The sequence below is a fragment of the Thunnus albacares genome, chromosome 1 (genome assembly GCF_914725855.1).
Source record: "Thunnus albacares chromosome 1, fThuAlb1.1, whole genome shotgun sequence".
Taxonomy (NCBI): domain Eukaryota; kingdom Metazoa; phylum Chordata; class Actinopteri; order Scombriformes; family Scombridae; genus Thunnus; species Thunnus albacares.
Window position 1 is genome coordinate 22,831,259 of NC_058106.1, and position 26,753 is coordinate 22,858,011.

General features: G+C 38.9%; 2 protein-coding genes across 3 annotated transcripts in view; both read right to left on the minus strand.

The window, feature by feature from the left end:
- tub (TUB bipartite transcription factor) overlaps window positions 1-7,858 on the minus strand; it is a 45,338-nt gene extending 37,480 nt beyond the window's left edge. For both annotated transcript variants that reach the window (XM_044350266.1, XM_044350259.1), the window contains exon 1: window positions 7,667-7,858. In XM_044350266.1, coding sequence (XP_044206201.1) covers window positions 7,667-7,722 — 56 coding nt within the window. In that variant the 5' untranslated portion in view covers window positions 7,723-7,858. The remainder of the gene's footprint in view (window positions 1-7,666) is intronic.
- A 1,984-nt stretch (window positions 7,859-9,842) lies between these two features.
- Window positions 9,843-26,753, minus strand: part of rras2 (RAS related 2) — a 32,980-nt gene continuing 16,069 nt past the window's right edge. Inside the window, exons 2-6 of the mRNA XM_044350286.1 lie at window positions 15,922-16,009; window positions 15,633-15,735; window positions 14,135-14,243; window positions 12,321-12,439; window positions 9,843-11,909 (exon numbers count right to left, since the gene is read on the minus strand). Of these exons, the coding sequence (XP_044206221.1) occupies window positions 11,822-11,909; window positions 12,321-12,439; window positions 14,135-14,243; window positions 15,633-15,735; window positions 15,922-16,009 (507 nt within the window). The 3' untranslated portion in view covers window positions 9,843-11,821. The remainder of the gene's footprint in view (window positions 11,910-12,320; window positions 12,440-14,134; window positions 14,244-15,632; window positions 15,736-15,921; window positions 16,010-26,753) is intronic.

Consider the following 26,753-nt stretch of genomic DNA (forward strand, 5'->3'; position numbering starts at 1 on the left):
AAAACACAGAGGAAGATGTTAGAGAGGTAGCTTTTTCACCTTTGCACCTGATGTCAGTCCCTACTTGTCAGCAGCATTATAAGACAAGCAGCTTCAACCAGAGAGACAGGTGGAATTGTTTGCCTGTCTTCCTGCAGAAGAAGGACTGGACTGACAGGCTGGCTGCCTTTCTGCCATGGCATCCTCTCTAACACCTTCTGATCTGCACCTGAAAAATCTTTGTATTTCATCTCAGTGGATCCTGAAACACTCACACCCTTCCCCTCCTTTCCCTCATATCTGCTCACTAAACTCTCCTCTGTCTGTCCGCGAGATGTGACCAAAATGTGGGCTTATATGCCAAGAAGAGAAAAAAAGGCATTGCTATGTTTCTGTGCTGGTCTTGCCTTCGGTTTATTAACTTAAATCACTTGGTTGGTGTAATGTACTCTGAATAAGCATTCAGTTGCATTGCTGGCCTTTATCTAAAAATCAAGGTGCTTACCATTTTCTGGTTATAAACAACAAAAGGTTTTTTTGCAACGAATAATCCAATATATTTATATGTAGGTAAACTACGTTATGTACTGTATATGTAGATTTCTGCTATTTAGGAACCACTGGTGATTGATGACCAAACAACATTTCTAGACCTGACATTTGTTGTTTTGTTTTATTACATTTTTTTATAATTATGTACAACGCTTATTATTGTAACCCTTATTAAGACATACAGAAAGATTTCAAGCTTTGTGCTGGTTAGTGTGTTAGTGATAAAAACCTGACAAATTACCATCATGAAATGGCGTCACTTAGGTTTCTGACAGTTGGGGCCACACCAACTCGCTACCAATTGCCACAGGCATTTTGTAACTGCTACAAGCAAAAACAAGAAGTGTAGCAGTACAGACAAAAGCCTGAGTGCTTTGTTTGGTGCAATGCTTTTTCTGTCTGTGGTTACTAGAGAAACAGGTGGACAGTGACTAAGCTATGAACTGCGTACCAACAGCAGTGCAGCAGAGGGGTCGTTGGGCTGGAGAGGTCTGACGAATACAATGTAACAGGCGACACCACCACCAGAAACAATCAGAGTTTGGAAATAGCTTTTGTTTCCCTACAGGTCAACAGCGTGAAAAGCTGGACTATACTGCATGTTTTTACACGCGCCGTGTCAGAATCCATTTAAAATCTCCATTGGTGAGCTTTCTGGACAGGCTCTCACACAGCAGGCAGAGTGGATGTTCTGACACTGTCTGGACACTGTTGCTTTAGCTGCTCTCCTGCACTGAACTGTAGCAGCTACAGAGAGCTGCATCAAGCCCACTTTACCTGGCTCATCTCTCTTATATTGTGAAATAGTTCCCTCTGCAATCCAAAACCTACCTATTTCCATTGTCAGAGCACAAAAACAAACAATTGTCATCAAACTTAAGTTGACACAGCGTTGGTAGAGCCAACATTGCCACTCCTTATTCACTCTCCACTTTAAGATGGTACATTGAGCATTGAGTCTGAATTATGGACAAGGATTTAAATAATCGCCTGGTCAGACAGTGAATGACAGAGGCTCTGTTTTCTAAAAAAAAAAAAAAGAAAAAGAAAAAAAACCCCAGGGGAAATCTTTATCTTAGTCAATAACTCATCGATTATGAATTTTGTGGCACTGGCTGAATATTGACGGTTTGATGGATGGTTTGTTTGTTGGTTCGTCAATTCATCAGTTTATCTGTCCAACAAACAAGTTCACAGCAACATATCTTTACAAATTCTCACCAAACTGTCATGACAACCGCATTCAACTTTTCCTCTCCACTCTGTGGCCCCTGGCCAACTCTCATCTCTGATTTTTTCTTTTTCTTTTTTTTTTTAAATTACATTTCATCTAGTCTCTTTTATAATGGAAGTAACAGTTCCATTAAATTGAGAATGATGAATCAATCTCATACCTTTTGTTTGGTTGTCTGCAATTTCGTGCTAAGTCACATGGTTCTTGTGTGACTCATTTTTAAAGCCACCCACAAAGGCCAAAAACACATGATGGATTCCCACTTCAAGAGCTCGCACCATTTGGTTTGTATGACTTGGTTTATAACTGATAACCAGTGTCTCTAACAAATCTGGTGTTGAGGGCTGGGTTTATTTTTCAGATGGCAAAATGCATTATAATGCATACTACAGATTAATGACAGCATATTTTCTAGCAGGTTACATTTTCTGGCAATCTTAAATGCATACACACACACATACACACATACACTTGACTAACTGTCAACAGGTATTGCTTTGGCTAACTCACACCTGCCTCATGTGCTAAACAAACATGAGCACATCTCAGATCAACCCATCTGATTTGATCTAAAACCAAACTCATGCATAATAATTATTCAGAAGCGTAAAACAAGATAACTAACAATTATTTTCAATATCAATTCAACTGCCAATTATTTTCTTGAACAATCAATTAATCATTTGGTCTATAAAATGTCAGAAAACTGTTTATCACAGTTCCCTAAAGCCCGAGATATGATTGTCAAATCAGCAGTTCAAACATAAAGATATTCAGTTTGCAATCACAGAAGATAATGAAAAGCAGCACATTCCCACAAAATAAACTCTGGAATTAAGGAATGTCTGGCATTTCTGCTTGAAAAATGGCATAAACAATTTCTGGACTATCAATTAAACACTTTCTGTCAATCAGCTAATAAATTAATTAACAAATTGTATCAGTTCACTATCTTCTCCAGTCTTTTTCGTGAAGATCTTCATCGACACTGAAATACCAAAACAATAGGAAACTGGTTAAATCTCATTGTCAGACTCTGTCGGTTGGCAAACAGCCCAGTTGCTCCACTGAGTCTCAGAGACCTCTGTTCAGTACACTTTTGCACTCCATGATCACAGCTGAACATACGTTTAGTAGTTCTTGTTCACATGTATTTCTGTTTCTTATTTCAGACAACTGAACAAGTCGAAAAAAGTGATTTGATTTGCAGTAATACCTACACTGTTGCGCTGAGACATGAATAAAATACCTATTTTTTGACCATGAAGTTGTCTAACAAAATCCGCTTAAATACAATGCAATGACAACACCTGTGCTATGTGATTAGCTACATTGACATTAAAACGAGCCATCACTGAAGTGAACACACAAAGTTGGAGAAAGTTGACACAAACTTTAAAGTTACGCTGCCCCTCACTATGTTGTATGTCACTGTTTTACAGAAAAGCTCAGCTCTCCCCTGTCACCCAAAAATGCTGGAGACCGTTTCAAAAAAGCTCAGAGGGCCAAATGGAGCGAAAAAGATACTCTGAGAAAAGATGCCCTAGATAAATTAAGCCACTGTGTCTGCTCTCAGCTGTCAGTTTGGTTCATCTTGAGCTCCGGTGAGGAGAATTACTAGTTGTTTTTTCTTCCATTTTGACACTGCGTCAGGAAATCTGAATTCCTTTTTTAAAAAAATACAGGAAAAAACAAGCTCACTGGTGAAATTAAAACTGTGCGCATTTATTTCCGCAGCAATTCCTTCACTTGAGTGGAGACATGATTGGAATGAAAGTCAAGATTTCACAGTGATGAGCATTTGGATTTGATTGGATTTCATTTGCATCTCTTATATCAACTACAGTCGAGTTGATATTCTTAATTAATGAATGGTTAGTTGATTATCACTCTTTGCAATCCCCATAGTTATTGCTTTCAGGGCAGTCAAGTCTCTTTTCAGGGTGTTGTGGTTCTGTTTGAATTGAACAACTCATCATCAGGTCCCATGGCGACGGATGAGAGAGGAAGGAGAATCAGATGATGTTCCTCTGTTTCTCATTTTTCAATACCAGTGTTTTCCTGTGCAGGTCAACAGGTGTAACAGTCTACAAAAGAAAATGTATTTGTCTTTGATTAAAATCATGAAAATGCTGCACTGAGCTCTCCAGACTCTGAATTGTATCTTGTCAGCCCACCTTGGCCCTCCATCTCTAGGATACAGTGTTTACTGAGTGGGTGCCAGGACACAGTGTGATTGTTCATACTGTAGGTCCAAGTACTTAAAGGCTCCACCATAAATTACAGCGCCTGCAAAAACACAGCAGTACAATGTGGCCATACTTGAAACTAAATCACATTTCAGATAATCCAGTTTTGATAGAAAACAGACATATTAGGCACTTTTACTACTTATCCACACTAATTAATTATTTTATATTGTCAATCAAATGGTTACAGTATATAATGTGAAAGGGGTCGTTTGTAGAGACAAACACACAGAGCATTATCACTTTACTCTGCAGTTCCCCTCATCTATGGAGCGTCTTTGCCTCCTCCAGATCATTTCTTTGGCCTTCAAATTCTTCTTTCATCAATCTTGTTTCCAGTCACATACGGGAGATATTTTAAGCGAATAAGCGGTTTCCCTTATGGTCAATATTTGCTCTAATATTTCAACATGGTGCTTGTTTTTGCTGCAACAGTGAAACAAAGTAAGATAAGCTTTCTCATTTTTAGCCTCCAACAATTAGCTGTAATGTCAAATGTTGCCAGCAGACTTTTATCAGCTGTAGCCAGTTGAGTCGGTCAAACTACAAAATTACTAAACTTAGCTATTGTTTGGTGACTGTTTTAGGATTGTCTCATTCATTCTGCAGGATTTTAAACTACTAACTGCTACTAGCTAGGTAGTAGTAGTCAAAATCTACCTAATCTAATATCTTAAGCTAATTAACTTCATATCATTATTTATTACAACAATCCAGATATGACTTAGTAACAGTTTTGAATATCAGGATGATTATTTTTGAGTGTAATCACATCTTTTTCTTTTTTTTTTTTTTTTTACAAAAAGAGATTATAATTACTTCTGCTTAGTTCACCTCTGTTGCAGTATCTCAGTTAAAGACCCTGCACACAGGTGTTTTCACTTATTGTTGTTAATTAAACCTCAGTTCAGGTTAAAGTTGGAGCTACGCTGGAATTACAAGTGCAACAAAACAAGGGGAGGGACAGGCAGATGTCAGAGTCTGCACATGCACACACAGTCCTTAGACAAGTTTTAATCAGGCAAAACATGAAACACCTGTGTAGGTGGACCATTGATGTGCCCCTGTAACTGGTGGGAGTAATAGTCCTCATTGACAACGCTTTTATGCCCTGTGGAGGGGATATACAGATGTGTGTGTGTGTGTGTGTGTGTGTGTGTGTGTGTGTGTGTGTGTGTGTGTGTGTGTGTGTGTGTGTGTGTGTGTGTGTGTGTGTGTGTGTGTCTGCATTTGAGCATGTATGGAATCAACCCCTAACTCAAGTGGGCCCTGTGCTAACACATGCAGAAGAGAGACCACTTTCTCATTTTCACCCCTTTCCTTTAGAGTGTGTGCATACCACTGCAGGACCTAACTACTCTTTTATTAGTCTTTTATGTCTGACAAAGTGGCAGCCAAGATCTGTCTTTGGTCCAATTTAGGCAAGAGACAAGCTTTGAAAAATGTAACAACCAGCAACATATGCACAAATTTCACAGAGGTGCTCCTCTGATTTATTAAGTTTCTAGCCTGACTGACAATGACATTTTTTTTTCTCATGTGGCAACTACTTTGTATTTTGTATGGCTTTAGTAAGCAGTCATGATTATTCATTTAATGAGATGAAAGTTTATACAAGGAGATGACACCCCTGTCTTGTGCCCGCAAGAAGTGTCACATGTCAGACTAGTCTTGATTGTAGAGATTTTGACCACAAGAAAGAGTCAGTAGTTCATTTAAATGTTCACTTGTAACTTGAAGGGAAGGTTCACAGTTTTTCAAGTCTGTCTTAAAACAACATTCAGGTGTCCATGTGAACATTTAAACAGGTTTTCCTCTCTGTAATCATTCCTCCTGTTCATATTGACTTTAAAAAAGGTCCACTTCAAATGCGCTTTCAATGTAAATGAAGGGCGCCAAAATCCACAGTGTGTCTGCACAGTCATGTTGTGCGAAAATGTATTTGAAGCTTATATGAGGCTTCAGCAGTCTGAGTTAGTCATTTCAAGTGGATATATGCCACACTTTTTAATATAAAATTCCCTCTTTGTGTTTCCCTGTTGAGCTTTGGCACTAACAAGACCTCATTTGGATAGCTTCAGATAAACTTTTAAATACATTTTTGCACAGAAGGACGGCTGTGAATTTTGCCCCCCCATCACTTACATTGTAAGTGCATTATGACGGGATCTTCTAATGGCCAGAATGAACAGAAGGAATGTCAAGAAAAACCTATTTCAATGTTCATTTGGGCACCTAACTATTGTTTTACCAAAGCTAATGCTAAAGCTAAAGCTTATGGTTTCAGGAAGACAAATCTACAGGCGTACAGTATATATAGACTCTGTAATTACATGACATTGCTGTACAAGCGGACAATACTCCTCCTTCAATGCACAGATCCAGTCACAGCCTATAACTGGTTGTATACAGTAAACATTATTTCACAGCACTGTGAGAAATCTTACAAGGATAAGAGACCACAGGCTCTGGCAGCAGTCTCTTGGGATGTCCAAGCACTGATTCAGAATACAAATTATATTGTCTGAGCCAGCAGATACAGTGCTTTCAGAGTAAAACCTCCTCTACTGTGCCTTTGGTTTTCAATGATACAGAAACAGTGTCGCCAACCAACCACTGTATTCTAAATTGTTGGCTGTATGACTTATAGGAGGAATTGAATAGCTACTGAAGAGCTGTATGTTTTGATATGTGTTAGCCATAAATCACCCCTGCAAATATGTGTAATAATTATATATGTGCAATAAACTGGTGCAGATACTCAGCGCAATCACAAGTTATGGCCATTCAAGCTGACTGACATGATGTCAATAAACTCACTCTGACACAAAAGACATTGTGTCGTTCTCATCTATGGTAGTTAGTCATGAAATGCAAATTTGTCGTAGATTACACCCTCATAAACAATCCTCCTCTTCTTTATATATTTAATTCCTTCCCAAAGTAGCATTTGAAAAAGGTATCTATTGTCAAGCTGGGGTCCATGGTTCTATGGGGTGGTTTTTATCATCTACGCTTTCTGTTTTCATACTCCACACGCCAAAAATGTGTGGTCTTGACCACAGTCACCCCTACTGAGACATGGCCTGCCAACTTCCTTGCTAATGAGTCCTGCACTTAAGCCTGTGTAAGCAGATATTCTTACCACTGTGTTGATACTTTTTAAGCACTAATAAATACAGCAAATTGTCACTTCCAGTACATATGACTTTTAGTGTAAGATGCCAGATAGATAGATAGATAGATAGATAGATAGAAAACAAACAATAACAGATACAATAACAGACTAAACATAGCATGAAGTGCAACATAAACACTCAACCCGTTCCTATGGGAATGTTTAGGTGATGGTGGGTTGTCTGGGACTGATAGATATGTGAATACACTGTGGACATACAGACACAGAGTAAGGCGAACATCCATGTCTTTTCCAGCTGACACAGTATGATGCTGAGGCTACTTAATACACTCAGATCGCATATCCCTCATTTCCAAATCCGTTGCACCTGTCAACTAATTGCGCAGGAGGGGTTTCCTTCCCACCAAGCTGTAGCCTCAACCTTTAACGTTATCGGCCTTGCGTGACGAAACAAACACATACTGAGATGGAAACTAGCATCTTATACCGGTCATTATGGGAAGCAGCGCTTACCTGTCATAACTCCATCTGCTGTAAGACATGCTCCTGTTGCTGCTCACTCCCTCCATGTCTCCGGCTGGACTGGATGGACTGTGGCGAGAAGGCAAAAATCAAAGCGTAAAACGCTCCTCTCCCCTTTCTCACTAATGCAAACACGAACTAAAGCAATCGGCGTTTAGTGAATGAGCGGAGAGGCTGTGCAGACCCAGACGCTGTCCTATTGGCTATGCCACTACTGAGAAGGGAGCGCGAGCTGTCAGCTCACGGTGCACGCGCGGATGCTGATTTATTTCATTCACGCGAAGGACACACAACGCGGATTAATTTTACTTTGACAGTATTCTACGTGCCAATACATGCTTCATCCTAATTAAAGAGTAAAAAGGTGAAACTGTTATTCGTTTGTTTTTGTTTTTTTTCCCATTATTGGCATGTCATGACTGCTTAACAGCCAACAGCAAACACTGAACCTTTTCATCCATTTGCTGATCAATGCAAAACGACATATAGTATGCTATAGCCTCTTTTATTGATGAAATGCTGAATGACATTAGATATGGATGTGTGCACTCTCAGGAACTAATTTTCCATACATACAAATTAATGCAAATTAGGATAGGCCTATCAGACTCACACAGTTCACTACTTATGGCATGCAGGTTGAGGCAGCTACTGCTCTAAGATCATTAATGGATGTCTGCAAAAAACTGTAATTTTGTGCAAACATGGAGACACTTTAGAACAGCCTGTCATTAGCTGAACCAATCCAGAGATGAAAGGTGGAAATGAGAGCCTAGGGCATGCGGGAAAACCTCTTGAGCTGCCGTTTCAGTGCGTTGTATACCACGGTATGTCTTTCATTTGAGCCAACAAATGAACATAAAGGACCCTGGAGTCCTTCAACCTTCCAATACTTACCTCATCTGTTTAGGTTAAAAAACACACATATTATACTAACGATACATTTTCTCTTTCCATATTCACTTTTTTTTCAAGGAGAATATATTACAGATGTCACTAGGATTTAATAGACATCACAGTGTACTTTGAGGATCTTGAATCTTAGTCCAGCTATAAAACATCACCACAACTCCCTATAAACTCACAGTGAACACAGTGGCAGAATACAGGTTATACATTTGCTCATTATAAATCATTATAAACCTTCATGATGGAAATACTGATGATGATGAAGTAGCCTTGCCTCAGGATTGTTTGTAGTTACTCACTCCAGTGAATAGTATTAATCAGTGTTAATAAAGGCCATAACCAGACCAAAAGCACTAAAGCAGTAGCAAAACAAATCTGGTAAGACTTTATTGGACCCCTTCTTGTTTAATCACTCATTTCCATTCTATTTTTGCACATGCTAGAGCTTACAAGGATGCTGGGCCCCTCAGTTGATGTTGAGGACATGGATGGATCCAGTTATGGTAACAGTTACAGCAACTCACTGTGTTCTGATGAAAAAAATAAGTCCAGGTGTTAAGACTTAATGCTTCAATATGCTGTAACTGTCTAAAACCTGTGCAGTGCAGTATGATCACAGGTAATGTTTGAATGGTCAAATGTTGCAAATGCTTATGGTACTGTATGTGTGGCACTTTCTTAATGGAAAGTCAAACACAAATATTTCAAAGCATAGCATAACTCTGACTCTGAGAGTCACTGTTGTTAAGATATGATGATGATATAGTTTAGACTACAGACTTAGTTTCTGTGAATAATTTTTGAAGATCTAAAAGTAATTTAAGTTTCAGTGCCCTATCATTTTTCAACCAATCAATCATCTTTAAGGCTTTCTGTTGTCACTTAATGACCATATAAAGTCATATTTATAGTGAGTACACTATGCACACAGATATGTTCCGTAGTTTATGTCAAAACTTCAGTTTCCACTGAGGATTTGAAAATCTCAACAAAATCTCAATATGTAGGATTCAGTATGCACTGCTGAAAATCAGATGCTTTTTACATGCAGAATAGGTTACAAGTGGTCAGTCATGTTGTTGACGTGACTCTAGTTGGAGTCATACTGTGAATAATGATGAGATACTGCATGGTTTTTCTGAATCCTGTCTCTCACTGATTGACTGCAGCCATAAATCTCTTCAACACAAGGCTCAGTATGGAAGGCTCAGGTCTTAACAGCTTTTTGAATGAAAAAAAAAAAAGATTCTCTACCCCATCTGGCTCAATGACAGATTTTATTTTAGCACCAAAAGCTAGACACAGGGCAAAAGACATTGAAATGGAAGAAAAAGAAAAATCTGTATGATTTGGATGTACACTAACATTTGCATTAAGATGGGGGAGGGAGGGGTATTTCAGATCTCAGTGATTATAATAATTCATTCATGTGGTTTAAAGCTCCTATGTAAAGACCAGAATCATCTCTAAAACCCTTTCCCACCTGACCTGGCATTTTACACACTGAGATGGTGGTGAACACCTCAAGATAAATATACTCTCCATTACTAAGCCACAATAAGAAAAAACATTCTTGGTCACATCTGGGTGAAGAATCCAATTTTGCTAATTTGGGCCAACAGTCATCTTCAGTTTCAAATAATCAAGAGAATTAAATATTCCTCTTTACATATATACACAGCTGTGCTGTGAATGTGTATTCACTTATAAACATATAAAAATACTTGTCAACTAGTTTGATAAGAAAATAATGTATAAAAGTAGAGTAGAAACATTTAATCAAGTCCATTACTTCCATCATCTGATTTTCTTGTTGTTTATATTACAAGATGATGATATGAAAAACAAACTGCAGTACTTCATAAGTATGCCCGAACAGAAGTACAGGGGTGGAAAGGGAAGGCAGAACAGTATTTTATGTCTGTGGTGATGATTACTCCACAGGTGGCAGGTCCGCTGAGTTCGTGTCCCATTGGAGAACGGTTGTTTTTTATGATGTGCATCTCAATGCTTCCACTTGTCCTGGTTTTCTTGACAGACCATTGGGGGGAAAAAGTTATGTGACAGAATAATTCAAGGACACAAAACAAATACATTGCCACTGTGTTATTGGAATGATAAAACAGTTATTTGATCTATTTTGTAGACTAAATGTTCGACAGAAATGAAGCGTTACACTGGAATGATCTGAACTGAACTGAGCTCTAAAAGCTTCTTGATTTACAACAAATAAATCTGTTAATATTATTCGTCAAAGGTTGAATAAAGAGCATACAGTGTTCAGTGTTTTGATCTGAAATCAAGTTTTTTCAAAGCTACACAACGTGCTGCCAATAATTTTGTCTCTGCGGCTTTCTTAGAAATTGGAAACAACATACGCTGTCCAATTTTGACTGAACCGCCACCTTCGAAAAAGAAATTCTGACAAATTTGCTACTTTCGGTACATTGAGGAAATGGCATAGGATGTGAATCCTACAATCTATAAGACTTTTTAAAATTCTAATACAGTAGACACTCCATATTTGGCAATTGAGATGAAAGCAGAAACCACAGACAAAGTAAAGAATCCACTGCAGAATGCCAGAAAGTTCTATCATTGTAGCTTTAAGGGCTGTCTAGGCATTATATTTATATACATACTTATATATTCACTTTCATATATGTAAAACCAAACTCAACCTCACACACTGTACTGTGGTGATTTAATAGGTCATTAGAAATACACTTTGAAAATCACAACAAATGTCACATATGTACAGTAGCAGATTAGCACATGGGAGTAAAGATGGGATATGGCACAACATACACAAAGCTTCATAAGATAATCTCTCTGCTCTGGTCACTGAAAACTAAAGAAACTCATTAACATTCTGGATATATAGTTTTCATTCAATCTCGGTAGCAAGTACAAATGTCACTACAAGGCAAGAGAAGTCCTTCAGAGTATAAAACATTAATTTGTCAGGCTGATTTAGAAGGCAATGTTTAGTGTTGGGACTCTCTCGTGTGAATTAGATTACGGCTGAAGGTAGAGTGGTGTTAAAATTTGGCATTGTCAGTTGTCCATAGTGATGTCCTGGGGACAGCAGTTCCTGGTCAAAGTATCTCAGAAAAAGCTGTCTGAAGTCATGCACGTGGAGAAGGCAGCGGTCAGTCATCCACTTAGGATGTGATGTCAGGCAGAGTGGGTGGGGTGGTAGAGAGTAGCTGCATGAGTTACAGTGATAAGGCCGACTCAGACGATCACACAATGGCAGCCGCTCTTGTCTTTCTCTTTTCTTGTAGGTTCTGGCGATGGTGGACATTCCTGTTCTTGGAATTTCCTGGGAGTTGGAAGAGAGTAAAACTATCAGGGTACACTGGTGTGTGTGCGTTCACTTTCCTTACTCTCATTTTGTAATCGAATGAAAAGATAGTAAATGTTGTGTCTTTATTACTGATTTTAAAGGTGACGAATAGAACAAGCAGATACAAATCTATTTTTCTATTACGTATTATTGCTATAATTGAAAATGCACATACATTTTCCTGCATGAAAAATGGCAAGATTACATTTTTTAGTCACATGGTTTAGAATGACGTCAAAAGTCTGAATGCCCTTGCTCCCACACATTATAGATGTGCCTGAATGTTCATCCTATTAGCTGTCCTTATACCTTTAAAAAAGTGCAGATTTGAGTCACCAAAAGAACCATGTGAAATCAATGTGTCAGATGCCTTTAAGGAGCACCTACCTGATTACTCTAACCAGCTCATGGAAAGCCTGGTCTACGTTCATACGGATTTTGGCTGAAGCCTCCATATATGTGACCTTCAATTGCCTGGCCAGCTGCTGGCCCTCTTCTTGGGTTACCTGAGGCAAAAGGAAGGGGGAAGTGATGATGGGTTGGAACATAAACACAATTTAGATCTAGTACATCCTAAATTTATTTTCACAATCCCCAAAAACAGACTATGTTGTTATGAAACACTGGTATCATCTTCTGGCAAGAAGGAAATACATAGCAGGTTTGGAGAACTGAAAGGTAGGTTATGTCATTTTAATGTAATTTGTGATTTGATGAGATCACGCTACTTTTTGTGCACACAGTCACTATTAATGTGGGTATTTAGTTTCTGTGCCCTATTATATAGATATCTGTTGTAACTTAATGATCATATAAGGACAAAAATAACATTTATAGAAGTAAATATACCAAACACTTAGATAAGTTCTATAGTTTATGTCAAAACTATAGTTTCCACTGAGAATTTTCAAATTTTGAAATTGTTAAATACCACTAGTGTAAACAACTCAATATTTCGGATCCAGTATGCACTGCATACATGTTTAGACTTTCACATCTGACTGAAAGTGACCCTGAATAACACCGAAAGAAGAACTCTGTTACTTTCTAATTTAGCTCATTTTCTAGGGTAGGACATAAATAATCATGACCTAATTAAACATGTGCATTTTCCAACTTTCCTGCTCCTCCAATTTCATTTCCAAATGGTTCAGAAAATGCCCTTTGACCAGACTGTCTCCTGACCCTTTACAATATCATTCACAGATTTTTCCCTTTTTTCAGTCCTGTTACATTCCTCCTTTCCATTACACCGTGCATTGTGGACAACAATACCCATCAACACCATGAAGCATTTTTTATATGCATACCCTAAATTTTATAGTATTTCATGTAATCATTTTTTCCAAGTGTAAACTTCTAACACACTTTAATAAATACTGTATATGTAGTATGCATCTGGGACACAGCTGTAATCTGCCTCTAAACACTTTTAGAAACAGCTGTGCTGTAATTCAATTTAATAATGCAAAAGTAATTATGTCCAAAGTGACACTACATTTCCTGAGAGAAACAGTCCAGATAATAACAGTTAGCAAAATGTGAAATACTGGCATTTAAAGAGGCTGATCTGTAAGTTTGTTAAACAGGTTCAGGGTAAAACCCTAACCCTAACCCTTTGCTTACAATTAGAGCGTTATTACATTTAAGCTTCTATGACAGAGATACCATCTGGTCAATTCAGTCATGTGTAGTAAGCAGCCATTATCTTTAATGTTAAATGTAATGTCTGAGGCACCTACAACCTCATCTGAAATCTAATAAATATGTAAGAGGGAGAAGAATAGGGAACAAACCGACACAAGTTTGTGTCACATGAGGCTTGAAATGCTAAATGCTAATTTCAGTGAATAAAGCCATTGATAGTAATTAGCTATCTGTGCCTGTAGGGCTACTTTTCACCATGAGGGGGTGATGTGGATTCACTGCTGAGCGACTGCATACCAACAACCAGAAAATTCATCATATCAACACACTCCCTTTTCTCTCTATCTATCCTCCCCTCATGACACCATATTTTTTACAACCTCTCTTTTATTCACTAACATCCTGTATCTTAACAGCTAGCAGCTAGCTGCAGCTGCAATGCTTGCTTCCACTTTTGAGCATGTGAATGTGAATCCTTCAGACTGGCTGATATTGTCTCTTCAGATGATCAAAGAAGTCATTGGGTTCAGACCACTGCAATCTGTAGGACTTACTTGTCTCTGTAGTTCCAGATCTGCTTTGTTTCCTACAAGGATCATGGGGAATTCATCTCTGTCTTTAACTCGGAGAATTTGTCTTTGGAATTTGTAGATTTCTTCAAAGCTGTGAATTATATTACATGGTGTTATATGGCGTTTTCTGCATAAACAGGTTACATAATGTTTTTTTACGATTAGATGCACACATTCATCTAAATATGCACATGTGCACATGCAAACCTCCAAGTAAAACCACCCACACATACAGCACACACACCCATCACCCGGGAGTTGGGGTCACCACCACTGCGAATCAGACTGAGAGGCTTGAAAATGTCAGCAAAGAAGGAAAAGTCAGTCGCACTATTACAAATACATAAAATGGGGCTCTGCTCTGTGCACTGACCTGACAGTTGTCCCGCTATGATATAAATGCCATATGCACTTTTTCAACCAAATAGCAAATAAAAATGTCAATATGAAAAAAAAAGAGGCAGAATGCGACCACAAACCTAGGACAGCATTCCAGCCACGAGCCCACAGACAGCTTGGAGAGCACATAGTAAATCTGGAAAGACTTGACTAATATAAATGGAGGAAGGAAAGACTGTTTACAACATAAACACTGGGAGGAGGGGGTGGGGGCGGCGGGGCAGGGGAAAGCAGCTCACTGCACTGCTGGGTAGGGACACAAAGGCGAGGAGGATGGGGTGTGACACGCTGACTATAACAAGAATACTATGTAGTGAAGTATGAAAGTACTTTCAAGGTGATTCATCACATAGACGTAGAATCTCTGAAAATCAAGCCTTTTTTCCCCTTTAACTGCCTGTTAAGTAGCTTTAAGGTTGGAAAATCATCTTATTCCACACTCACAGTAGTAATTCATTGAAGCTACATGATGTTTACACTGACTAATATATTCAAACCCATGTTTTTATGGCTGCACCATTCTGTCAAATGGAAATATTCTAGATGTGCATCATTTTACACAAATTTTCCCCAAATTCAGCCTTGTTTATACAATATTTGGCTGTACAGCCTGAGTACTCACCAGTAGATCAGTGAGGTTTAAGAGGTTAAAGCATTGTTATTGCCTATGCATACTGAAATGAAAGATTGTGTCATTCTGGTTTAAAAAAAACTGTAAAATTCCTGTGAAGCCCCTTAAGTTTCCCAAATATTTCTATATCAGCCGACGTACAATTGTTTCAGTAGCATTTGGGCTTAAAATAGAAAGCTAAATTGTGTGAATAAGTGAATTCAACAGGATAAGGGAGGAAGTGTTGAGAACAAAAGAATATGACAAGAACAACAGCAAGAGGCTCCGGAAGTACAAGTGGCAACAAGTGAGAGTATCAGTGCAAGATTTATGGTTTTAGTAAAGTGAGAGGCAGGCGAGGCGAGTAAGAGCAGTGCGCAATTGTGAAGAGTAAACAAAGATGTGCAAACAGAAAGAAAGAGAACTGAGCGTATAGACGTGAGTTTGCGCATGACGAGAACTGTCACTCACCTTCCTCTGTCAGTGACTGAGAAGACGAGCAGGAAGCCCTCCCCTGTCCTCATGTATTGTTCTCGCATGGCTCCAAACTCTTCCTGTCCAGCCGTGTCTAGGACTAGAGAGCGTGCACACACACGCAAACACACAAACACACAATAACTTGCAGCAAAATAGAAACTACCTTTGCAATCAATTCTTAGAGTGCAATGTAATTCAATAGGAACGTACAAATGCCCTTTGTGTGTGTGTGCGTGTGTTTGTGTGTGTCTCCGGTCATGTTTGTTCAGCAAACTACACTTACTGTCAAGCCTGGCTGCCCTTTCGTCAATCACACACTGCTTGGTGTAGGAGTCTTCAATTGTGGGATCATAGTCAGTGACAAAGTATGACTGCAGGAGAGAAAGAAGAGGACAAGAGAGAGAAAAACTGTGAATATGTCTGAGACCTACACATTATAACAAGACACAAGCTGTGTCCAAATACATACTAATTGTATAAAATACTCACTATATACTGATCTTTATAGTATACTATTATATAGTATAGTATACAGTGAGTATAGAGGAAATGAATATACTTTACTCGTTTATACTAACAGGAAATGATAGGTAGGTAGGTTGGTAGGTAGGTAGGTACTTTATTAATACATTCATGTAAAATACGTTCGCCATGCAAATGCAATCAAGCTGCAACTTTAGATTACTTACTATATACTGCCAATTAAACTTTAAAAACATAAAACAAAAGATATGTTTTTCCAAAAATGTATTAGTTATTTTTTTGTTTTCTGACGTGTTCCTGGTGCTGTTTCACCACAATCTGCAGCTGTGAGCAACTCTACATTTCCCGCTGACTGATTCTGAGTATACTTTGTCACTTTTCTAGCATGAAAACACTCATTTTCATACTCAAAACTTGCTTTGAAGTAATATGTAGTATGGATTTGAGACACAGCTACAGTGACTAAAATCAGCTGGCTTCAAAATGGACAGATATGAGAACAAACAGCCGCTCTGTGTTTTTGGTTAAAACAGCACAAACATCCTAACTGACCTCTACCTTTCCTATCATACTGCAGACAGGAGGTAAACACTGCTCTCAGACACTTTGACAGGAAGTGTGAAGTAAATATACTCTCACTCTGACAACCACTGCTTAGGTTTCTGACAGTTGTCATGCTAATAACACATTTACAAGATGTTTTCTCCTTTGCAACAGTCACACCACTCGCTCCTCAAGGCTTTGATTCTTTCATTTTCGGGCCAATCTGGTCTCCTAGTAACCTAAACTGGAAGGGTGGGGCAAGAGAGGCAGGGAGGAGGAGGAGGAGTCATGCATTTTTTACATTTTTCCCATGTTTTGTAGTTCTCGCTCTCCTTGGGGACTAGTTAAGTGGTGACAGCTGAGGGGAGTGCTCAGGGAATGTCAAACCAACACCCTAAAACACAGAATGGTCACGAGAACATAAAACCTAGACAAAATTCCCTGTTGTTCTAACAACAGGCTTAATTAAAATTTTACAGTTACAGTTACATTGTTTGTATGTGAAACCACACCTGTTATACCACACGATGACGCAGGTCATGTATTGCTTATTTGCAATTATGTAGCCGCACAGGAAGATGAGAGAGCAAAGAGCTTGCTCTATGTGTACCAATTGTCACTTCTTTACTCTTGTTTGAGTAATATATAGACAGCTGATACAGATTAAAAAATAAGCTGGAAAATACATTCTTTATCTCTGACAGGAGTGCAACCACTATGGATGATTTTATCAACCGATTTTAGCTTTAAAAGATATACCAGTATCAGTGTATATGTCAGCCAATAAGCATCAAGTAATAGTAGTATAGAAATGCCTAAGATGCCTAAGATGAAGAAATGTCAGATAACAATAAAAACGCCTGTTATCATTTTCTCACAGCCCAAGATGTATCTAAATTGCTTGTTTATTCAAGTAACGGTTCAAACCCAAAGAAATTCAGTTTACTATCATATACATTTAAGAAGAGCATCAAATCCTTACATTTGGGAAAGTGGAACCAGCTAATATTTGGCATTTTTGCTTGAAAAAAATTATTAAAATGATCAGAATAGTTGCCCATTGATTTTCTGTTGGACTAATCCATTAATTGACGCATTTTTCTATTGCCATTACATGCTGTCTTCCAGAAGGCACTGACTGTACTGTATCTTGCTCACTATAACCAAGCATAACCAAATAACCAAATTTATGGGATCACAAGTGTTTAAGCGTTACTGTCATCTGCAGTAGATTTTTTTTGAACTCCCAAATATTGATATCAGTGATGGCCTCAAAACTCTGGATTTGCTCAAGCTATAAAGTTGATTTATGAATGTTTATAATCCTAACTTACATCTTCTGCATACAAATTCTTCCTTCTCACCTGCAGCTCTCTGTTGCTGCAGGAGATGCAGGTAATCTCTCCCACTCACTCTCCTGTCACTCTGCAGCATGCAAGTATGCTGGCCTGTGTCACATCCACTCACCACTGTTCAATAATTCATCAGTACTACTGTGTATCCTAGAATGTGCTTCACTGCACTGCACTCCCCACGAGCCTTCAGACAACCAGACAGAGAGAGAAACAGAGAGAGAGAGACAGAAAAAAAAGAGCTGCTTGTGTTACTCTTCCCTCCCTCCCTCCCTTCCACCACCACCACCACTCTCTCAGCCGTAGCTTCAGCACGTGACCTCGGCTTCCCGTCAACCTCTTATTCCTATTCTGTCAACCTCGGGCAGCCGCATTGAGCACCGCACTCCTCTGGCTATTCCTCCCCTCCCTCTACATGCATGGGTAGTGTCGCTGCTGCACTCTGTTCTGGCCAAGCTGATTCTCTCAGAGCCGTTTCCCGTGATAGATGAGGCTGTTTTGCAGTGCCAGCAGCACCAGAGCCAGCACTAACAGGGCTGTAGCTCAGCTTCAGTTGGGCAGCAACAAAGCAATGGGATAGGTGAGGGAGTGCAACATGACTCAGGAGGACCACCAGTAACTACTACGTAATATACGCAAGTCTGACTCATGTCCAGTAATATGACCAATAAATCCTTACATTAGTAGATGACTTCATCAGATGTAACAGACTCCTTAAAAAGATTGAAACATAATGTATGAGTCATGTAGTGTTGCCCCAAGTGACCACGCTGCCCTCCTGATGTTCATCTGATGCAAATGCAAATAGGTGAATCACATTTTTGAGTTGTGAACACTGAAAACTGTCACATATAGAAAGTTAGCACAGAATACTTTGTCAGGTCCTTTTACTTATTGTTTGACCTGATATTTCCTGATTTAGGCCATCTTTGCCAATTTTATACCATTTTATTCCATCAAAGTGCTTGTATATTAGTACAACATTAAAACAATACTGTGAGAGATCACAATCACAGTATGTAGCACAGGAGGTACCGATGAGGCAGACGGATTCCTGAACAGATTTCCATGAAAACACTGGACAGCTGTCACAAGGAAACACTCACAGTGGGATTACAGCTCAGTTTTTAACACTGTAACACTGAGTGTAGTTTGAACTGTTCTTAAAAAAACACACCCCAACACAAACAGAGGTTCCACAATGACCCATCTGCCCTAGATCTTTAAATATTCATTGTTAAATGTCCTCCGCTCAAATGAATTCTCCAACTGCAGCGCAAGCAACTGAGGCATTTGCAACAATTTGTGTCCAGCAGCAACTTTGCAAAGCTAAGGTAAATTACTATTTAAACTGAGCCAAGTTGTTGTATAACAACTTGTACACATGAAGCTTGGAATGATGCTAAAAAACCACTTAGGCAAACATTAGACCAGCACTGACATGACCACCATCGTGGACGTGTGTATTCATGAGCTGTAAAAACCAGGATTATTAGTTATGTCAAGTCAAGTCAATTTTATTTATATAGTGCCAAATCATAACAGAAGTTATCTCAGGGCACTTTTTTATATTGAGCAGGTCTAGACCGTACTCTTGCCAATATTATTTACAGAGACCCAACATTTCCCCATGAGCAAGCACATGGCGACAGTGGCAAGGAAAACTCCCTTTTAATGGGAAGAAACCTTGAGAAGAACCAAGCTCTGGGTGGGCGGCCATCTGCCTCAATTGGTTGAGTTGAGAGAGAAAGAGAGAGGGGGAGAGAAAGAGAGAGAGAGAGAGAGAGAAAGAGAGCAGGAGGAAAGAGAGCATAGCACAATACAAGTTCCACATGATGGTGAGATATATAATAATAACAACAACAATAATAATAATAATAATTGTAGCAGTGGGTGTTGAGCTGGATCATGGGGACAGTGAGTGGCTTGCAATCAGAAATTCAGATTCTAATGCTCCCGAGGCAGAAATACCTGCAGAAAGCAACTGGAGGAGACAGGAGAGAGACGAGAAAGCACAAAACTACATTCCACAGAGAAAATGCCGAGTTAGTAACATGCATTAATGGGAATGAATGTGTACAGATGGAGAGGGAGAGGGGGAGAGAGAAGCTTGGTGCATCATGGGAAGTCCCCCAGCAGTCTAGGCCTATTGCAGCATAACTAGGGGCTGGGCCAAGGCAAGCCTGAGCTGGCCCTAACTATAAGCCTTATCATAAAGGGAAGTTTTAAGCCTACTCTTAAACATAGAGAGGGTGTCTGCGTCCCAGACCCAAACTAGAAGATGGTTCCACAGTAGAGGAGCCTGATAGTTGAAGGCTTTACCTCTCATTCTACTTTTGGAGACTCTAGGAACCACAAGTCAGCCTGCATTCTGGGAGTTCAGTGGGGTAATAGGGTGCTATGAGCTCTTTGAGATATGATGGTGCCTGACCATTAAGGGCTTTGTATATGAGGAGAAGGATTTTTAATTCTATCTTGGATTTTACAGGAAGCCAGTGCAAAGAAGCTAAAATGGGAGAAATATGATCTCTTTTCTTCGTTCTTGTCAGCACATGTGCAGCAGCATTCAGTATCAGCTGGAGAATTTTTAGAGACTTGTTGGGGCAGCTTGATAATAAGGAATTGCAATAATCCAGCCTGGAAGTAACAAAAGCACGGACTAGTTTTTCTGCATATTTTTGAGACAGGATGTGTCTGATTTTTTTGCAATGTTACATAGGTGAAGAAAGGCAGTCCTTGAAATTTGTTTTATGTGCTAAAATGAGCTAAAGGACATATCCTCATCAAAGATAACTCCCAGATTCCTTACAGTGGTACTGGAGGCCGGGGTAATACCATCAAGAGTACCTATATCATTAGATAATGTGTTTATGAGGAGTTTAGGGTCAAGCACGATAACTTCAGTTTTGTCTGAGTTTAATAGCAGAAAATTGCAGGTCATCCAGGTCTTTATGTCCTTAAGGAATGCTTGGTGTTTAGTTAACTGATTGGTTTTATCTGGCTTCATTGTTAAATATAATCAGGTATCATCTGCATAAGAATTAAAATTTATGAATTGTTTCCTAATAATATTGCCTAAAGGAAGCATATATAAGGTGAATAGTATTGGTCCAAGCACAGAACCTTGTGGAACTCCGTGTCTAACTTTTGTGTGCATGGAGTAGGCCTATTCATCATTGAATCGTGTACAAACTGAAATCAATCTGATAAATAGGACTTAAACAAACTAGTACTATGTAGAAAGTCACACAACTGATCGGAGAGTGCTTAGATCTTAGAGAGAAAGGGAAGGCTACATATGGGTCTATAGTTGGCTAAAACACCTGGATCAAGAATGTGCTTTTTAAGAAGAGGTTTAATTACAGCTACTTTAAAGGACTGTGTGACATAGCCTGTTACTAAAGACAGATTGATCATATCTAGTAAAAAAGTGCTAACTAAGGGTAAAACCTCCTTAAGCAGCCTAGTTAGGATAGGGTCTAAGAGACAGGTTGATGGTTTAGATGAAGAAAGTTGTAGAATCAAGTTCAGGAAGGTCGATTAGAAAAAAACAGTCTAAATATGTATCAGGTTTTACAGCTGTTTCTAAGGTTCCTGTGTTTGAGGATAAATCGGTACCTGTTGAGGGCAGGAGGTGATGAATTTTGTCTCTAATAGTTAGAATTTTATCATTAAAGAAGCTCATGAAGTCGTTACTACCGAGAGCTATGGGAATACATGGATCAATAGAGTTATGACTCTTTGTCAGCCTGGCCAAAGTACTAAAAAGGAACCTAGGGCTGTTTTTATTCTCCTCTAATAATGATGAGTAATAGGCAGCTTTGGCATTACAGAGGGTCTTCCTTTATGTTTTAAGACTATCTTGCCAGATTAAGCGAGATTCTTCCGGTTTGGTGGAACGCCATATCCTTTGAAGTTTTCGTGATGTTTGCTTGGCTTGGGAGTTATACCATGGAGCTAATCTCTTTTGTTTTATTATCTTCCTTTTTAAAGAGGCGATGGAATCGAGTGTTAGAATTCAGATAAAAGTACAGAGTATGGGCCAGGAGGGCGGTACAGTATAAAAAACTAGAATTGACTGTAAAGTTTTACAGGTTGGGTGTGAAAGGCTAAGAACATGGCTTTCAAATGAGTTATAATTAAGTTTAGGTCTAGGGTTGATTATTAGGCTTGAGTTAAAAATGGCTGCAACTCCACCTCCTCGGCCAGTGTCTCCAAGAATGTGAGTATTAATATGACTGGGGGACGTGGATTCATTTAGGCTAGCATATTCTTCATGACACAGCCAGGTTTCACTGAGACAAAATAAATCAATATGATAATCTGAGATTAGATCATTTATCGATACAGCTTTAGATGTCAGAGATCTCATGTTTAAGAGTCCACATTTAATTCTCCTATTTTGTTGTACTATTGCAATGGTGGTGTTAATTTATATTAGATTTTTATGTATAACTCCTCTTCTGTTTGCTTTTGATAAATGATTTAAGTGGTCAGGGGGCAGATGCAGTCTCTATGTAGTTTTGGGCGAGTAACTGTTCTAATGGGAGCACAGAGAAGCATGTAGGACTGCAGCTTTGCCTTGTGGTCTCAACTCTTTATTGGATGTCGTTTGCTGGACACCACCTTGACAGCCAGCGGTTGAATGATGACATGCGGCTATACATACATCACTGGTCAGGTTTGGCAGGGGCACAGAGGATTCTCTGTCCGACAGTCCGACATTGTTTTTGCATATGTACACACCAACTCAACATTAATTTTAGTGACCTCCAATTGGTGTAATTGAGTCGTTACCGCTGACGTGAATAATAATGATTTTACCATCACCTGTTTTGGCCCCACATTTGACTATGGTCACTGGTGTCACTAACTTCACGTTACTCACAAGAGAGCTGCCAATAAAAATAATGTAAAATAATTATTAACATCCATGGATTTAGTCCTGTACTCAGCAGCTGTCAAAGTCAACTCAAAGTTCATTTAAGGGGGATTATCAATCTTATCTTATCTTACTTATCATTATAACAATAATAATAAAACAGAAAGAGAAAGAGGGAGATCCAAAAGCCTGCAGAACCAGGCTGCAGTACAGTTTAGATGTTGGTGGCAAGGTGGGTCAGGCCACACTCAGCCCTGGTCAACTCTGCAGGAAGGAAACTCCACCTCTGCAGCAGGCAGCTGGCCCGGCCGAGCCTTCGGGTGGTGGTGATGTCACAGACGACATGTTCCCGTACCCCGCCTACCAACCAAAGTCCAAACCTGTCACTCAGTTCCCCTCCAGCATTCCAGCTATACATCCCAGCCCTCCACCCACACACATCACATGTACACTCACACCAGGAAAACATTAGACGCCTGTTTTCACCATGAAAAATAGGCCAGTGAATGATTCTCAGCTGCAGCACGGCTTTATATGCTGGGCTGTTCTGTATCTGGATGTTTGTGAAACACAGACAGACTGTCTCCTTAATTGAAATGACAACACAAAGAAGAAAGTTCTGAGAGAGTCAAGAAACTAGTGGTGCAACTAATGATCATTTTAGAGCTGAAACGATTAGTCGATTAGTTGTTCCGCAGAAAATAAAGCACCAATTGCATAATAATCGATTAATTATTTTGAGAATGTGAGCTTCTCAGATGTGAATGTTTTCTGGTTTCTTTAGTCTTCTGCGATAGTAAACGGAATATCTTTGGGTTGTGGACTGTTGGTCGGGACAAAACAAGATATTTTAGGATACATCTTGGGCTTTGGGAAAGTCTCATCAAAATTTTTAACCATTTTCTGACATTTTATAGACCAAACAACAAATTAATTAATCAAGAAAATAATTAGCAGATTAATCAATGATGAAAATAATCGTTAGTTGCGGCTCTAACCATCTTCATTATCGATTATTGTAGAAAAATGCCAAAACATAGTGAAAAATGACCAACCCAATTTCTAAAAGTCCAACATAATGTCTTCAAACTGATTATTTTGTCCAAACAACAGTCCAATACCTAAAGATATTCCATTTACAATTATATAAAACTGAGAAAAGCAGATAATCTCCACATTTGAGAACCTGGAACCATCAAATATTTAGCATCTTTGCTTGATAAATGACTTAACTGATTATTATTGATAAATTTTCTGTGGATCAACGTACTGACTAATCCTTTCAGAACTTAACGCTGCTTTTATTTAGCAAAGCCTTGAAAAAAAAACATGTTACAGTCAGTGATGCATTTAAAGATGACGATAATTGTACAAATCTGCATAAACCACGAAGATAGTATCAGTTTAGTTTGTGGGTGTATTCGTCTGCTTACTAACCTCATTATGTAATATATCAGATGTAATAAACGTGGTCCAATTTGTGGTGTTTTCTTAATTTGAACATATATATGCATTTACTTCAAGCAGGTTCAGGTTTGCTTTTAGCTTCCTAACTGCTTTAGTCGAGACATGAAGCATTAAATCCTGTCTGTTACAACTGCTGGTTGCCAGCCTCAAGGAAAGCAAGACTGGGTGATATGTGTAGGCGTGTAATCAACATCATGCTTGCACTATGCACCCACTTCCTCTCCACACAAACAGCTTTACTTACACTAAATATAGATCCTTTTCCATCTCTGTCAGTTATCCTACTTGTTTGGTTAGAGCAGTCTCTTACAGTACCGTTAACTACAGAACACAAAACCATACCAGTGCAGATAAAACTGAGATTTTCACTACAAATTAAAAAAAAAAAACAACCCTTGGGCAATTAACAAAAATACACTGTACCTACTCAATTGATTGGAAATGGTGTCCCTGACTACTAGATTGTCATAATGAGAAGGAATGCTGAGCTAAAACAAATAGTCATCAAACACGGTTAGGAGTTAATTACCTTCTGCATATGGCCTCATGCCCAATGAGAATTCACAGACCTTGACTCAAAAATCACCAGCTGTGGTTATTCTTTAATTAAAGAAAAATGTAGATTGAATGCCATTAAATTGTGTTATTCTAGGAAAAATTCTGTCAGCATCTGCAGATTTATAATATTCCCCAACCTCCTGATGCCCGCCCCAACACACCACAGCTTACAACATTTCCTCTGCAAAAGCTGCAAAATACTACAAAATATTGTGTTGTTCTGAATTGTGGGAGACCCCACACGTACCAAGCCTTTTCTCGGATCTTGTCTCTTTCACATTCATCACTACCACCAAACACTACACACCTCTGAACCACCACCCAAACTCATGTTTGGTGTCTTTATAGCGTGGTTTTGTGCATGGTGTGGACTAACAGGAAAACAAAAAGATGTAAGAACAGAGATGAATGGAACAGTGGGTGTGAAAATGAGCTGAGCATGGTTTCATTTTGCAGAACAAATTTAAGTTGAGCAACAACAGGCTCATGCAGGACTCATGTTATTCATTGCACAAGTTTAATTCATGCAACTTTTGTTCATGAAAACTGAGGAAAGAGTCATTGTGTTTATCACAACAAGAAACCTGTTGAGTCTAACTTGGTAACATTTTATTTTATGGATTTTTCCAAACAATTTCCCAATTCCAGGAAAGAACAATGTAAATTGGTACAAATTATGAGGGAAATATGAATTTTCTTGAAAGGAGTGCTTAATTCAAAGCAAGTAAATATTCATTCATTATTCATTTAATATTAGAAATGTTATTAGTCACATATGTTGAACTGTGTCCTTGCCTGTAAACAAATTTCATATTGTATGTTCAGGTGACCTTGAAAGGACTTTCTAGGTTAAGATAACAATTAATTGGAGTTAATTGTAAGTTTTCCTTTTAATTAGTACCAAAATTACATTACCTTTCTGGGAAAAGCCATAGCAAATTATTAGGAAATTACGGACTCATAAAACAAATTATTACCTCTTTTGAAATTGTACCAATCTAGTACAGTAGTGGGAGTCAGCTCTTATTGGCTTTTGATGTTTGTCTGCGATTCAATGGGCAACTCTCCTAGACTACACGAAACTTGCCAATAACATAGGGCTGTGACGTTATGTTTTTTTTACTGCTGGGACAAAGCAACATATCCCCACAGTTTGGCAGTTGACCCAAAAATTTGCAGTGATGACAGTAATGAGCTCAACCCTGTGATAGGCATCACATGACCGCAGTATGGTGGTAATACAGTTGTCGTCAAAGCCCTACGATAATATCAACCATGTTTGATCTAGGTATCTGCGAGGACCAACTAAATAATAGGTGTCAAGAGTCAAGACTGAAACCTCACACTTGAAAGAAAATCTAATAAGATTATCATTGACTATCATGAAACGCCTCTGCAAGGGTCAGGAATTGTCTTCGTGAGCGTTCAGCTTAACCTTGATCAAACTGGTTCTCACTCTGAGTTCTGCTGACGGAGCAATACGGACCGCTACATAGACAGAGATATCAGCACCAAGAGGCTGGATAGGAGTGGCCAACACACAAAGAAGAGGTGGAGGGATTGCCCTCAAGCTGACAGGTGAAGCACGCCATTTATAAGACTTGCTCAGTGGGCCAGAGCCAAGTGCAGCAATTTCAATTAAGGATGCAAACGCATGCCAGATGGTCTGGATCTGGAAGTCACACCCTCAGCTAGCAAGCAAAAGAATGTGACAGATTGTAGTGATGATCAATTTCCAATAACCCATCATCACATGACTAGACCAACCCAGACACTGTACATGCATATAAAAAACATCAGAGATGCATAATAGCAAAAATATGCCTTTTA